The sequence below is a fragment of the Pinus tabuliformis genome, chromosome 8 (genome assembly GCF_031772625.1).
Source record: "Pinus tabuliformis cultivar Carrire ecotype Pingquan chromosome 8, CPIR1, whole genome shotgun sequence".
In the NCBI taxonomy this organism is placed as follows: Eukaryota; Viridiplantae; Streptophyta; class Pinopsida; order Pinales; family Pinaceae; genus Pinus; species Pinus tabuliformis.
Window position 1 is genome coordinate 723,407,863 of NC_142294.1, and position 15,363 is coordinate 723,423,225.

A 15,363-nucleotide genomic window follows, 5' to 3' on the forward strand; every position below is an offset into this window, starting at 1 on the left:
CAACAGAATTCACGAGACTGTTAGCTACTCTCTCCTCCACACCATCTGTTTCAATGATGTCTTCCTATCCTTGTCCACTGTAGTGAACTTCTTCATTCTCATTCAGTTCTGATTTTACAACCTAAACACTTACTTTTTGGTTTTCTAGCCTTTTCTCCAAAAGACTTAACTCATGCCATAAATTTTCCATCTCACTTGAAATTTCTCCTAAAAGCTCTGTATAATCCTCACTATCTTCTTCTTTGTCACAAGTATAACTTCTTGTTGACACTACTTCTTCATTCTTGATTAGAATAAAATTTTGATCCTCCATCTCTGTGATAGTTTTAGATGTTTGTCCATCACTCTCCCTTTGGCCATTTAAGAAAATCAATTCCTCGTTGTTCTTACCAATAGCAAATTTCTTATCATAAGACATAATTGTCTCATCTCTACTGAAGATATTTCCTCCACTAAGCAAGGAATTTATGAACTCCTTCTATTGTAATAACTCAACTTGATCTTCATTTGAAAGACAATCATCATCATACTTTGCTTGGCAACTTTCAGCTTCATTCAAGACAGTTCCATAAAATGGTTTGTCTTCTGCAATACCTGCATTCACGCACAACTTGTCAGTTGTAAAACCACAAGACCTCATGATCTCATTTGATGATTCAATCACCAATTCCTCCTATTGTTCCAAGTCCTTTACATGACTCAGAAATATTTCGATGGTCTTCTCCTCAATCTCATCAAGTCCTTCACTTGATTGCTTGATATCCTTCTCTACTTCTTCTTTCAGAACAGAATTTAGATTATGCCCGTTTTCTTCCTCCTTTATGTCAATATCAACAAATTGTCCTTCTTCACATGTTTTAGCTGCAAACATATACAAATTGTTAGATTTAAAATCATGTGACCCTTTGGTCTCACTTGAAGTTTCAATCTTCAAGTCTTCATCTTCACCCAGAACTTCACCCTGTTCTGCTTCACAAATGGAAACTTCCATTTCCAACTCAGCTTCTCTGAGTTCTTCCACTAGGCTCTTCACTTGCCTCTGTTGTAGCCTTCTCTGTAACTTACGCCACTTCACTAGCTTTTTCTTCAAGACCCAACCTTGTTTCTGGCTTTCCTCTAGTATCATCCTCAATACATTGAGGTGTTCTTTTAACTCACAATATCTTTGTCTATTTCCTCTTGACTCACTCTCTTGCCATTTACCTTTGCATTCTCTTTCTTCACTTTTTCTTCTGTTGTGGTCTTCCTCAGAACCTCCACTATGACAATCAGTAGTCATCTTCTTCTCCATCTCTATGAGTTCCTCACTCACTCACTATGAGCCGCATTAAAGCCTATGCAACAGCAAGTCCTCCCTGTTGCCACTTACCTCACCAAGCTCCCCTCTGTACTCGGGCTTTTGGCAAGCACTTGGTTCTATGTCTCTAGAACCTCTATTGAGAACTTTTCTTTGCTCCTTCTAGGCTTCAACTCGTCTCCACTTTTTAAGAACACAATTGTCCTATTTATCCAAACTCTTTTGGGATTCCTCAAGGTTCTACCACATTCTGCTTTCATTCAGAAACTTTTACCAACTTCTTTTATCCCTTAGCAATTCTACCCACATCCTTTGTGGAATTGCCTCTGTGAGATGTAACAATACCTCTGCAGTAACAAGTCTCCTTGCTACATATGCCTCACTAAGCTTCTCTCCTCTGAGCTCAGTATTTTCGCATTTCTCTGGTTCTTTCCTCCGGAACCAATTGAGCACTCCTTGCTCTAGGTTGCTGCAGTGTTCTCACCTTCTTATGCTGCTACCTTCAAGATCTCTTCATGATCTTGTTCTACCATTCTCCTGCACTTTGAATGGATTGTTATCTGTCTCTTACATCTGTAAATTTTGTTGCACATTATCTCTATGTGACTATTGTTTGTCAGATTAGAATCTGATCTCCTCTTGCATGCATACACATCTTAACACATAACTCTGTTCTATATTTTCTCAAAGAAAATTTCACACAGAATTTCTTTGTGCTACTTTGATACCAAATGTTTCAACCACAATTATGCTCTGATACCAAATGATGACAGGCAAAGCCGACAATACCCACATTATGCAAATAAAATTGCATGTCACTGGTCCTAAGCCTTAATCACCTGATCCATGGTGAAAACCTTCTCAAATAAAGGGTTAAGGCCCCTTAATTAAATCTCATGCAGAACCGTTTATTTGACTATTCAATAGTCTGAACTTTAGTCAACCTTTCCAGCGGAAAGGTTGTTTTAAGTTAGAAAATCCCCAACTCTACGTGCCAACTCATCATCTATTGCAATCGCGGAGATTCAAAGGACTGTTAAGAATATAACATTCACAACTCCCGATTTGCGATATGTGATTGCTCTTTCGGCCATTCCACGACCTTGCACATTTTCCGATGCTCACCTTTATCGCATTCAACTTCCGCCATTGATTTCACTCCATTAGATCAACAGCTATCGCGTCGTATTGCCACTTAAACCCATTCATCCATCAGAACTCAAATCACTTAACTCGCGTTGATAAACTTCTTGGGTCTGCTCAAGCCCAAGCCTTATTGGCTTCAATCTCCATCGTTGATCTCACCCTTCAATCTGACGATTGATGATTCACCCGATCAACCAACCTAATCGGTGATCCTCCACCATTGATCAAGGTCCTTTTGATCCAACAGTTAACAATGATATCGGACGGGAATCCTCCGCGACGTTTAACCACCTTTAAGGAGTCGATAAGGAATATAAATCTTTAACCTATAAATGTTCGGGTCCGATTTCGAAATTTAAGTTCGATCGCTTTATGACCCGATATCCATTGGATATAAGAGGCCAAGAGGCCATCAAAGCTATGGCTTGCAGGTCTTCAACTAGCACACGGATTAAAAACAACTTAACCCCCGCAGTTGATTGTGACCTAAGAGTTGAATATGAGATCGACGGCTAGGAGTGAGTGCGGGGCTTCAACCACGATCAAGAAATCCATACACTCCTACCTCCGTAGTTGCTGATCACCGTCGATCTAACAGATCTATCGATCTGGTGATCCAGATCTCCTTCCGCGATTCACCTTCCGCAAGCACTTGGGTTTAATATCCGTCGTTCATTTCTTTTACTTAATGTTGCACGACTTAATCTTGGCCGCCCATCGCCTTTAGCATCGTTCGTTGATCTTATAGATCCAACGACTCCTGTGCATCGTCACCTCATTTCTTTGTCCTTCTCTTTACTTTGGTTTTATGTCATTTCTTCAGTGTGCTTCTGTGGTTTCGGGCTTACTTCAAGGTTTCTGGTTTTTTAGTTGTTCTATAGATCCAACGACTCCTGTGCATTGTCACCTCATTTCTTCGTCCTTCTCTTTACTTCGGTTTTATGCCATTTCTTCAGTGTGCTTCTGTGGTTTCGGGCTTACTTCAAGGTTTCTAGTTTTTTAGTTGTTCTACATAACAACTTCCTCCTGAGCTTAACTCCATGTACTCTTATTCACTGCCATCCTTGAACTTCACTTGGATCCTTTGATCGGATTCATCGATCAAACCCCAATCCTACATACTCCCCTTCTCTGTATTTAGCTCGAACTTCACCTGCATACATATACGATGCGGAAACTTCTAATTCACACACAATTTATAACTCCATTAATCAATACACACCACACAATTCATAATTGAATTCTCTGTATTGATAAATAAATATTTACATAAGAGTATCTCTCTCTCTCTCTCTAGCCTGATATTCTAATCAGTGGCCTCTGTTTCACAATCTGCCCGTAGGCTTACAGTCAACTTCTTCACACTCTAATTCCCTAAATAATTGACTTGACTAACTTAACTAACTCTTTTTATGCCTTTTAGGCTTACATTTATACAAAATGATTCTACAACCAATTCCTAGTTTAGATCCATAACCTTCTCAACAAATCCTAAAATCTCTCCCTTATCTCTAAGGATCCTCTCTAATCCATAAAATCATGAACTAACTCCTAATCTAAGTTTTACAATTAATTCTCAAATATCTTAATCTCTCAACTATCCTGATTCTCTCATGTTCTCCTACATTCGAGAACATTTACAAATATGCCTCACTATACTTAATTAAATCCCTATTCTAGCTTCTCTCATTAAATCACTTGAAAACCTTAATAATTACATTAATTGAACACTTAGGAAACCAACTTCCTTGGAAACACAAAACCCCCTATGTCTACTAAAATACAATGATTTTTCTTGAGCTGAATGCTCCTACATCACACAATGTCTTAGCTGCTCCAAGGTCATTGTCATAAGGCCTTCCAAAACTGCCCGCTTTTCAACCTTCTAGCTACTCCATAATGTTGATCCTAGGGCTTTCAAAACTACCCACACACAGTCTACACCTTGACTGATCTAGGGCTTCAAATTTTCCCACACATAGTCCTCTTTATTCCTTCAAAGAAGACAGATCTAGAGCTGGCAAACCTATCCCTCGCAGTTGCTCCTTTGCTCCACCAAACAACCAACACTTAGGGCTTGCAAGACTACCCTCTTAACTATAACAGGCCTACTCATTTTTGATAGTACTAGGGAATCCAAACAATGTTGTTCATCACCTACGAACAGACCTCTTTCTTCCTTCACCAAGTCAACCCTACTTGATGTCACTCTCCTCACAATTCTGCCCACCACAGAGATCTCTCTACTTAGGGTTACGACCCTCTTCACCATGGTCAATACTAAGCCACATTCAATAGAGATTTGGTAAAACCTTAAGGGTTGCTTGCATCATAGGAAGAATCCCTATATAGGGCATATTAAACTATTATCCAAAACCATATGGACAGGGCTCCATCTCCTAGCATTCGTCACCTCAAAAGACAAGTTGACATGCATCTTTAAGACATTTACACAGTTGTCTTAAAGATAACTAATCTGAGCTTAAAATCCTAATGTTTTCAGCCTCCTATTAGGGCACATGTACCTTCCACATTTTTTCCCTAATTCTATCATAACAGTCCTCCAAATACATGTACAACCCTTATCTACAAGCCTTCCACTTCTATGTCGTTACTCAAACTTCTTTACACTATTGTTCCAAGGTTATTCTCCCTTCATCCAACTCCCAGATAGGCTCGACCCTCCTGCTACACACAGATACAATCATAGCCTGTACATAGAGAGTATTTGCCTCAAACGTATGCCCAAAATCCTGCAAGAACTCGACCAGCAGCTAGTTCAACTCAGCCAGATTAGACATTTAGGAAGAACCCTTAACATTAGAGGAAATTTTAGCCTAAAAGTGCCCATGAAATTTTGACATACATAATATGTAAACCAATCAAAATCCCTTAAATTTAATAATAGGTACATGTAAATATTTTGGAGGAAAAGTTTAAAATATATATATATATATATATATATATATATATATATATATATATATATATATATATACTTTTTTTTTTACTTATCTCCTTATAGGTTTACTCAAATTTCAAGTGAACACTCGTTGGACGCGGAATTTGATTCCACATCCAACGAGTATCTACACTTGAAATTTGAGTAAACCTATAAGGAGAAAAGCCAAATATACAATGAAAAAAAATAGCTTTCTTTTTTTTCCTCCAAAATTCATAGCTATTATTTTATTACTTTTCCTAAGTAGGCCACTTTTAGGCTGAAATTTCCTCTAATGCTTTGTCCTCCCTCACCTTCTATCTTGGCTCCTTGACCTGAGGCACCTCAAAGTTGTTTGTCCTCTTGGATGAAATTCCCTTAGATGGTGATCAAGTGAGTCTCCCTTCCTTCTTATAATAATCTATGAGGGTAGACGTTGGCCCTCAAAGGGTGTCTTTTCAAGCCAAGGTCGTCTTGAACTTTCTAGACAATCCCCAACTAACTTTAGGAAAAATAATTTCTCTCATTTGATCTCGCCACCTCATTGTTGTCTTAGGTCCTCCTTAATCCTTTAAGGGTGCTCCACTTGCAACAATGACTAAATAATTATTTTCTTTGGTTCTGTGCCCACACCTTTGGTGCAAAACCAACTAATTAGGTACCCTTGCCCACAAAGCCCATGTGGTTCAACCTTCTCCCAAACCATGTAGCCTAGGGTGTGGGAGTACCTCCCAAGCTACATAAATCAACATAGGTTTGACTACCTGAACTCTTAACTAGAGTTACAATATACACTCTTCTAGATTTTTCTACATCATAATCACATGTCTAGTCCCCTTTTCATGAATAATGTGCGCTGACATGGCATCCTCTTGAATTATGGTGGTGAAAAAAGGACAGTGAACTTCTGAGTGGCATAACTTTCACATATGGGCTCTAATTTACGTGATTCTTGCACCGTTGGAAAGGGCTTTGTGTGTAGAATAGGTGAAGAAGATGTTGCACTAAAGCGGCAAAGTTTTACCCCCAAAAAACATCATTTGATGCCTCAAAACACTCTTGGACATTTTCAAGCCCCAATTTGTCAAATTAGGTCTCGCTAGTAAAATGGTCCTGAGAGTTGATTCCTCCATTTTTTCCATTTTGAATGCATCGAGATGGATGACAAACAATATAATGATCCATCCGAATCATTCATTCATCTTTAAACTTTGAAATTGCATTTTATGAGTTTGAAGTTTAGCCCTTTTCACCCTATCATCTCCTTCATAGATGCTTTGAAATTTGTCCCAAATTTTTTTACTAGTCACAATGCATTACCTTGACAAAAACCGATTTATCAAAACCATTGAAAATGGCATTCATTGCTTTCGAATTATGTTCTTAAGGCTTCTTCTCGTCTGCATCTCATGGAGGAATTTATGGAACTTCATAATTTTCTATCACTAAACACCAAACATTAGCACCAAGAGACATTAGATGTGCCCTCATTCTTATCTTCTGAAAAGCATAATCTGATCCATCCAATAATGGAACTTTGATTGGGTAAGATCCATCCTGACGACCATGGTCCCTTTGAGATCCACCTTCCAGTAGTTAGACCGCTTGTAAAGGGACCCACTCCGATATCAATTGTTGGAATTCACAATTATACTGAGAGGGGGGTGAATTAGTATAATGACAATTTTTACTTATCTAATTCCATTCAAACATCATGAAACACAAATCTCATAAATTGAACAAGTAACACAAGATATATGTGGAAACCCTTACAAGAAAAACCATAAAAATTCTTAATATGAAAGATCTTGTAGGCACCAACATACAAGAGACAAGAATTCCCTCTGCTACTTTTTAGGCACCAACCTACAAAAGACCAATCCCCTTTGCTGCTTTGTAGGCACCAACCTATAGGAGACATCAATCCCCTCTGCTGCAAAATTTTAGGCATCAACCTACTTTCTTGCTTCTTTACAATGTCTATTAATTGCTTCTACTTTCACCAAGTTTGCTTACTACTTATGTCGTCACCAACTCTATTAGTTGTTTTTACCTTTGTCGAGTCTACATATTGCTTCTTCCTTCACCAAGTGTACTTCTCCTAAAACTTCTTGTTTTTGGTTGTTTGAGGAATATTCCATGAGCATTCAAGAAGCCTAAATTTCTTCGACCATATCTCCAAAATTATAGCAAATCAAAGTCTAAAACTTGAACCATAGGTGTATGAAGATCTTATATCTGTATCATCAAAGTTTCATGATCTAAAACAACCCAAAACAATCACCTACTACATTTTTATCAGAGATGGAATGCATGTTGTCTCAATCATGGAATGGAGGATACATCATATGGATGTGAATGTAACATTCCTTAATAAGGTCATTGAGGAAGAGGTGTACATAGAGCGACCTCATTTCTTTGAGGTACATAGAAAAGAGTCTCATGTGTGTAGGCTTAAGAAAGCCTTGTGCAAACTCAAGTAAGCACTAAGAGCATGGTATTCCATGATTGATAGATATCTGTTGAGCATGAGATTCACCAAAAGTGAAGCAGATCCTAACTTGTACTAGATATTTGTTGAAACGTATCTATTTATTTGGGTGTTGTATGTAGATTATTTGTTTCTCACAAGTGTAGAGAAGCTTGTTGCAAGGTGCAAATCAGATTTGATAATTAGTTCAAGATGGACATTAGTTTTATGCACTACTTGAGGTTAGAGGTTTGGAAGAGACCGAGGGAAATTTTTCTTGAACAAGGGAAGAATGCAGTTGAGATCTTGAAGATACTTCTCGAATGGAGGATTGCAAGCATATGGCCAAACCTATGATCACCAATCTAAAGAAGGTGGTGAGTTTAGACACAGATTTGGTGGATCCTACGTTGTCCAGCAACTGATTGGTTCTTTGATGTATTTGGTCAACACTAGACCATATGTGTGTTTTGCAATGAACACCTTGGGCAATTCAAGGTGGAGCCAAAGTAGGAGCATTGGGTAGCAGCAAAACATGTTCTTAGATATGTAAGGGGCATAATGGAGTATGGTCTTACGTATCTTGGAGATGGTGAAGTGAAGTTGCAAGGGTATACAAACTCAAATTGGGAAAGGAGTGCAACAAATAAGAAGACATCTCAAGATGTTGCTTTAGCTTGGGATCAGTGATATTATCTTAGTTCAGCAAGAAGCAAACTTCTATTGCACTCAATTCAGAAGGGGAATTTATAGCAATGAGTACAATGAATTTTTAAGCCATTTGGCTTCTCACATTACTTGTAGGGTTGTTTAATCAGGAGTTGGGTCCTACAATGATCTATTGTGATAATTTGAGTTGTATCAAACTCTCTAAGAATCCAATGTTATATGACAAGTCCAAGCACATAGAGATCAAGTACCAATTCAACTGAAACATGATTCAAAAGAAAGTTATGAAGCTCTAGTATATTCCCACAGATCAACAGGTTGTTGATATTCTAACAAAGCCCTTAGTGAAAGAGAAGTTTGAGGCCTTCATAGATGAACTTAGGTTGATGCAAAATTCCTTCCTCACTAAGAGGGAGTGTTGATGTTTGTAGCTTGGACAAGAACTTTTGCACAAGTTTTGTGTCAGACGTGCAGGAAGTCATTTGAGTCCTTTTTATTTTGTAATTCACTTTATTAAAGTGAAGATCCTTTTAATTTTAATTTATGAAAAGTTTAATAAAGTGTAATTTAATTACACTAGTGATTTAGATAAATCTACATCGTTGATCTTTAGTGAGATTGGGACTTAATCTTAATCATTGACCAAATAAGAGGTTAGGGTTGTGGAGACTTAATCATCAACCCAAAATTATAAAGGTTGGGCAGAATAGAAGGAAAAGTGACACAATAACGCAATTGCATAGACAAATAGAGGAGTTCACTCAATGTGCGAACCAAGAAGAAGCATAAAACAACATAACAAAGGGAGATCTCATATTTATAGATGACGGCATTTATCTTAGTGTCATAGAGGATTGTATGGCTGCCATAAACTTACCGTACATTTTTTTCCAATGGGTAGAGTTTCCTTAGTTGAGGAGCCCTTGTAAGTTTTGAGAAAGTTAATGAAAATTTGATTTGAAGAGCAATAAAATTTATTTGTATATTTTGTTTTCACTAATTTATTTTCCAATGAATGTGTGATTAATTCTATGATTTGAATTTTCATGTTTAAATTCAAATTTTAGTGAGTTTTATTTATTGCGGTCATAAGGAAGTTATTCACCTAGGGTCTAGATAGATTTTTTAACGTTATCTAGTAGTGAGCAAGTAAAAGGATAGAGGACAAGTGATGTAGCAATCATATCAGAGCGTAGAATCAACTTATCCACTTCAAATCTAATTCAAGAAGCTCTTTGTGAAATAAGTGGTAATAAGAAAAGTATAATAAATAAACCCAATCCATCGACTTATTGTACATATCATGTTAATTTTGTCAATCTCATTCAAGAAATAATCAATAAGTTGAAATAAAATTATCTTAACAAGTTAACTTAGGGAGCCACATTTCTATAGAGGCAAAAGGTTAGGATATCAACATATGAAAAGAGACATGCACTTTCAACTACACTAAGTACCATTACCAACAAGGCTAGAAAGTTGAAAGTAAAGAGCGACATCAACATCATGAGGACTTCAACGTCCCACAATCATTAAAAACTCCTTGATGGTAGTGAGTTTTCTACTTGGAAAGCTTAAGAAGAAGGTTAAAGATTTTTCCAAATAGGACTAGAACCAAAAGCTATCAGTGTAGCAAATCTCATATGAGCTCAAAAAACTTAAGTTTGGTTGTTGAGATGCTACTACCTATAGGAATTAATGGCCTTTTGGATAATTGTTCTAGTTACATGCAAAAGTTCTTTCTCTTTTGTCTCTCATTAAAGATAGCGTTGATTGGTGTTCCAAAATGAATGCAACTTTTAAATCTAAGTACATTGTGATGGACCCCATACATGCCAAAAGACTCTTTCACTTGGAATTTCTTAATAATTTAAGGGATTTCAACTTCTTCAAGATTTCTAAGTTTTCCATAAAGACAAAATCACCTTACTAATGTCACCCTTAATTGCATAGCAAGTTAAGACTAATGAAATACATAACTGAACATCTTCTTCTAAACTTGGTCGTGTGGGTGCAAAAATACTCCCCAAAGCATGGACAAAATAAATTGAAAAATATTTTGGGAACAATAATCTTCCAAAAATAGCCACCACGAAGTGACAAACATCATCTCTTAGAAAAAATAATATAGGGCTAAACTACAAGTAATGGACCATGATATCGTGGTAACTTACCTAGAATATGAAAATATCCATGAGAACCCTAAAAACACATTTCAATTCAATTAGTTTCTCACACCATGGAAGTCTTCAACACAGGTTTCTAAAGTAATTTTGAGCTAGTCCCAAAGTTGATAATCTTTCTATCAAGCTCAAGCTCTTTGTGATGATATCTGCAAAAAGGAACAGAAGATAATTGTAGCCCTTAGGGCTAGCTCAATTGGTGGAGTCCTCGTCGTTGAAGCACCTCTACTAATGAGAGGTCACAATGTTCAATTCTCTCTATACTCACGGGGTCAGGCTCCGTGGTTGAACCAGCAGGAAGTGATCCTTTCAGGTAGCTCTGCCTGGTACAAATATTTCCGTGAACGTAACAGTGGCTAATCTCCGAGAACTATGAAAAAACAGAGGAAGATAATTGCATACATGTCAGTTGTTAACTCATTAGCTTTGATACTTATCATTATTATCTATTTGACTTATTGTAATACTATACATTGCTTTACAAAGTTGTTAGCTGTTGTTTTGAAGATTTTTTGACAGCAGTAAAAGAGGATTATGAATATTCTAGTGAAATCTTGATAGATTGATGTGAACTTCAAATAGAAATATTTATAAGCTTGCATTTTCATTATTAATATATTTAATTGCAACTAAAATAAACAAAAAAAACTCAACTTGCATTTTCCTTATTGATATATTTAATTTCAATTGAAATCGACCAATAAAATTATTTATAATGAAGCTATGTTTATTAGTATTTGAAAATAAAATTTAAAATTATATTTTATTGAAATAATCACTCTGCTTTAATCACTAGACAAACTTGTAACTGACAAGATCTATTCTACTATAAATATTTAATCCCAATGACTCAAGCTTTTAGAAATTGCAATTTTGCTTTAATCATCTTTATTTTCTAAAACAAAATTATCGCAGATTATGATAGATAAACCTTAACTTGAATAAAGGGTTCCTTGCCCCAAAAAAAAAACCATAAATTAGTGTTATATGTCATAAACCCTGGAGAAAATATGCAACTGAGGGCATTTCATCAATTTTATCTTTAGACTAATTCAAATTTTACCGACTTAATGCAGCTTACCTATGGCCTGGCATTATTCCATTCTGCGGGTGCACGAACAATAGATGTTTCCCATCCTAGGGGAAAAAGTTAAGAATCGTGACAACAAAACCTCCTCATGTGAAAATATATGAGTTCTAAAATTTATGTGAATATATATAAGAGTTCTCTGAAAATGCATGTGACGATTAGTTTCCCAAAGTTTTGATGTAACACTCTTGCCAAAGAGAAAGCCTATAGTGCAAAAGAGCCTATATCATTAAAAGCAATTATAAAAATGAGCAGCAAATATTATATACATATATATATATAAGAGAGTGGGGTATTAATTCAACCAGTTGTTATTAACATTGTTTAGCATTTTATTAGGTTTATGTTAGCAGCTGTCTAGGTTGAATTCTCCTTAGATGTGACACATTAATCTATATTGATGATTTTACAGGGGTTACATTCACAAATGTGGAGAAAAATCCCTTGGGTTTCCCTATAAGGTTTTCATCGGGGTCAATCCCCCTAGCTGACTGCCTTTAAAATGCAGATAAGTACCTAAAAGCTTTCCCACAAAGTTTTCCATATATACAGAATATCTATATATAACTTTGAATTGCAATGAGAACCATTGAATTTATAACTCAACCTAAGGCATGTGTTTCTGTTTAGTGAACACATTATTCTTGCAATAATTTGGACAACTACCTCCACTATGGTGGGAACTAAACTAGAACATTAAACACATCAATATCATGATCATTTCATGTGATTTATGTTAGACAATTTAAAGCTTATTTGATTTATTTCACACAGTAGTTGCGATATAGAAACTTGCATGACAGTTGCTAAGGCTAAATCCTGGCATCTATTCACTTAAATGGAGGCTCACTCGACTTGAGTTTAAACCTAACACTAAGTGCACAGCTATTAGACTCAAAAATTCCTGGCTAGCCTTCAGAACAAAAATAAGAAATGAAGAGGATGCTTTGAACTAAGAAATGAAGAGGATGGCTTTGAAGTAAAATTCAAATGTTTCTTTGAGGATGATTTTTAAGGGAAATTTTAGATGTTTCGTTTGCCCAGTAAGGGGAAAGGCAGAAGTGCATTAACAAATGAACCCATTGTAAAAGCTTCTTTTTGCGTGCCTTGCAGGTTGAAGAAAGCAATTTAAGATTAAAAGGGTACAAGTCAGAGATGCAAACTTTCAGCTAACATTGATATTGCTCTCGTATTTGAATCTTCAGTAGACAATCTCTCCCATGAACCCACCAGTTTACCATTAGCATCAAATTAAAAATCATCGAACTCACTGAAAGTCGTAGAACTTATGCCTCAACCTTTGACTTCATTGCCAGATGTTAGACGCCAAAATCCAGCTAAAGCACTGCCAAATATTGACTGGCAGACACTGGAGACAGCAGAGGGTACTGCTGACAAGGGATTGCTAAAATGCTGACCCGCGAGGACCACTCCAAGCGTAGAATTCTATAGCATAAGACATGTGAACCTTAGAACTGCAATTTGAAACTGAAACCTCGAAAAACATACATGACAATGAACTAGTAAAGAATGGAACGTCCATGTTATGCTATTTAACTTTGCTTGATATAAAATTTCAGAATCTTACAAAAGTTCACAGAAACTTGCCTGCATCCCAACTTCTATAGAAATGGTACGCGATGTGCGGCTGTCAAAGCCAAGAAGTTTGGAAAGTAAATAACCAAAGCAGTATCCAGCCAAATGAAGAAGACACACTGCCAGCACCACTTGTCCACCAGAAGACAGAATAGCTGAGGCACTCTGTGCAATCGCACTAGCACACAGTGCTGACACAGTCATGACTACTACAAGAGGAGTAAACGGAGAAATTTTGCTCACTAAGGTTGGTATATACTGATTTATAAGGGCGCCAATCAGGACTGGGAGAAGAACGACCTGCTCAAATGAAGATGAAAAGCATAAAATTGGTTAGTTAGATAAATATTTTATCATTTGAGAGAGGCATAACTGTGACATTGTGTAAGCAATGAATCACCTGCAGTGCTGAGGCAAATAGACCACTGGCATCAACAGCAACGTATTGTCCCGCAAGTTTTGCTGTTAGAAGTGGTGTCATCACCTACATGCCAAGTTTTTTGAGCCAGAAAACTCAGAGCATTTCGATAAACAGCGAATCCAACTTAATAAAACACATAATCTTCAATGCATTGTCCCTAAAGAGATTACATGAAACAGAGCAATCAAAATATCAAAATAAAAGCATACCACAGCCAAGAAGGTGCTAGCAGCCGTCATTAGAACAGAAAGTGCTACATCCCCCCTGCACAGCAGTCCAAAGAGCAGAATACTAGATGTTCTTATTTAAACTCCAATGAACCCATGGCTGCAAAAACATGCATGAGAAAAAAGGAAATAAGAAAGGTAATAAAGACAAGTCCACACCGTGCTATATAAGTAATCACATTACTTGCAGTTCCTGCAAAAAGAAGTTCCTCTTCAGTTTAAGGTCTTCCCGTTTCAACATGTCTTTTGGAATAGTGAAGATTCCTACCAAAATTGAGTGACATTCCACAGTAATAAACCATAGATACTATTCTGAGCAGAAATGAATCCCATATTTATAAAAGCAATCCAGAAAAACTGAAATGTGGCAATCACAAGAGAATAAAATGCAAATTCTTTAACAATTAGCTACCTCCAGGACAGCAGGAAACCAAGATTAATCCTGCCGCGTAATGGGAAGGTAAGTTTAATAATCTGCTCACCAATGCTCCTGCAGTTGGCATTACCTAGAATCAGCCCAAAGAATGTTAGAAAATTCTACCAATCCAAACATTCAACATCAGAGAAAAAGCAAAAAATATCACAAAATATGCCATGGCTAGTTTAACATACAAGCAGCTAAAACCAAGAATGATAGAGAGATTCCCCAAAGGTCATAAAACTCCACTTCCACTTTGTCATATCGTCTGAATTATTGGCAAATCCAAAGACCTCTGTTATGAAAGACAATTGAAGGATGATACAGTGCTTCTGCGGGACTACTTCAGAATAACCTTCCTACAACATGAACTGCCCTACAAAGCATAAATGATAATAACGGCCAAAATATATAGTACTAACTGAATATAAGAAAAAAAAAATGATTAGTGTCATATTTATTTTGAGATTGTGAATAAGAATCAACATAGTGAGGGCAGAGGGGACCATTGATGTGATTGTGCTTGGGAATATCCAACACTCCTAGATCAGTTTTACAACCCCATGAGAGTAATCTTTTTGTCATCATAGTGCTAGTAGGGCAAGCTGCAGTTTAACCTTATGAGAATAATAGGTGGCAGAGTGATCATAATGCATATACACAGCAAAGGCCTTGTGCAATAACCAGCCAATGAACTACTAGACGGTTTTTTGAAATATTTTATTAATGATACATGTGACATGAAATAATCACCTTTAATTAAATGGAAATTATTTACTTTGTACCAATGTTGCAATTATCGTGCCAGCATATATCGCCAAAGTTCTTAAAAAAACCTTACCAGATATATCTACAGTTTTTAAAAATTACAAAAATATTTTATTTTTTTTTTCGGTTAAACATAT

At 36.6% G+C, this 15,363-nt stretch overlaps 1 protein-coding gene across 1 annotated transcript in view; it reads right to left on the reverse strand.

The window, feature by feature from the left end:
* Positions 1 to 12,777: 12,777 nt before the first annotated feature.
* LOC149237630 (Sodium Bile acid symporter family) overlaps positions 12,778 to 15,363 on the reverse strand; it is a 57,134-nt gene continuing 54,548 nt past the window's right edge. Inside the window, exons 3-8 of the mRNA XM_089372725.1 lie at positions 14,453 to 14,546; positions 14,200 to 14,233; positions 14,023 to 14,077; positions 13,793 to 13,876; positions 13,405 to 13,692; positions 12,778 to 13,242 (exon numbers count right to left, since the gene is read on the reverse strand). Coding sequence (XP_089228851.1) covers positions 13,090 to 13,242; positions 13,405 to 13,692; positions 13,793 to 13,876; positions 14,023 to 14,077; positions 14,200 to 14,233; positions 14,453 to 14,546 — 708 coding nt within the window. The 3' untranslated portion in view covers positions 12,778 to 13,089. The remainder of the gene's footprint in view (positions 13,243 to 13,404; positions 13,693 to 13,792; positions 13,877 to 14,022; positions 14,078 to 14,199; positions 14,234 to 14,452; positions 14,547 to 15,363) is intronic.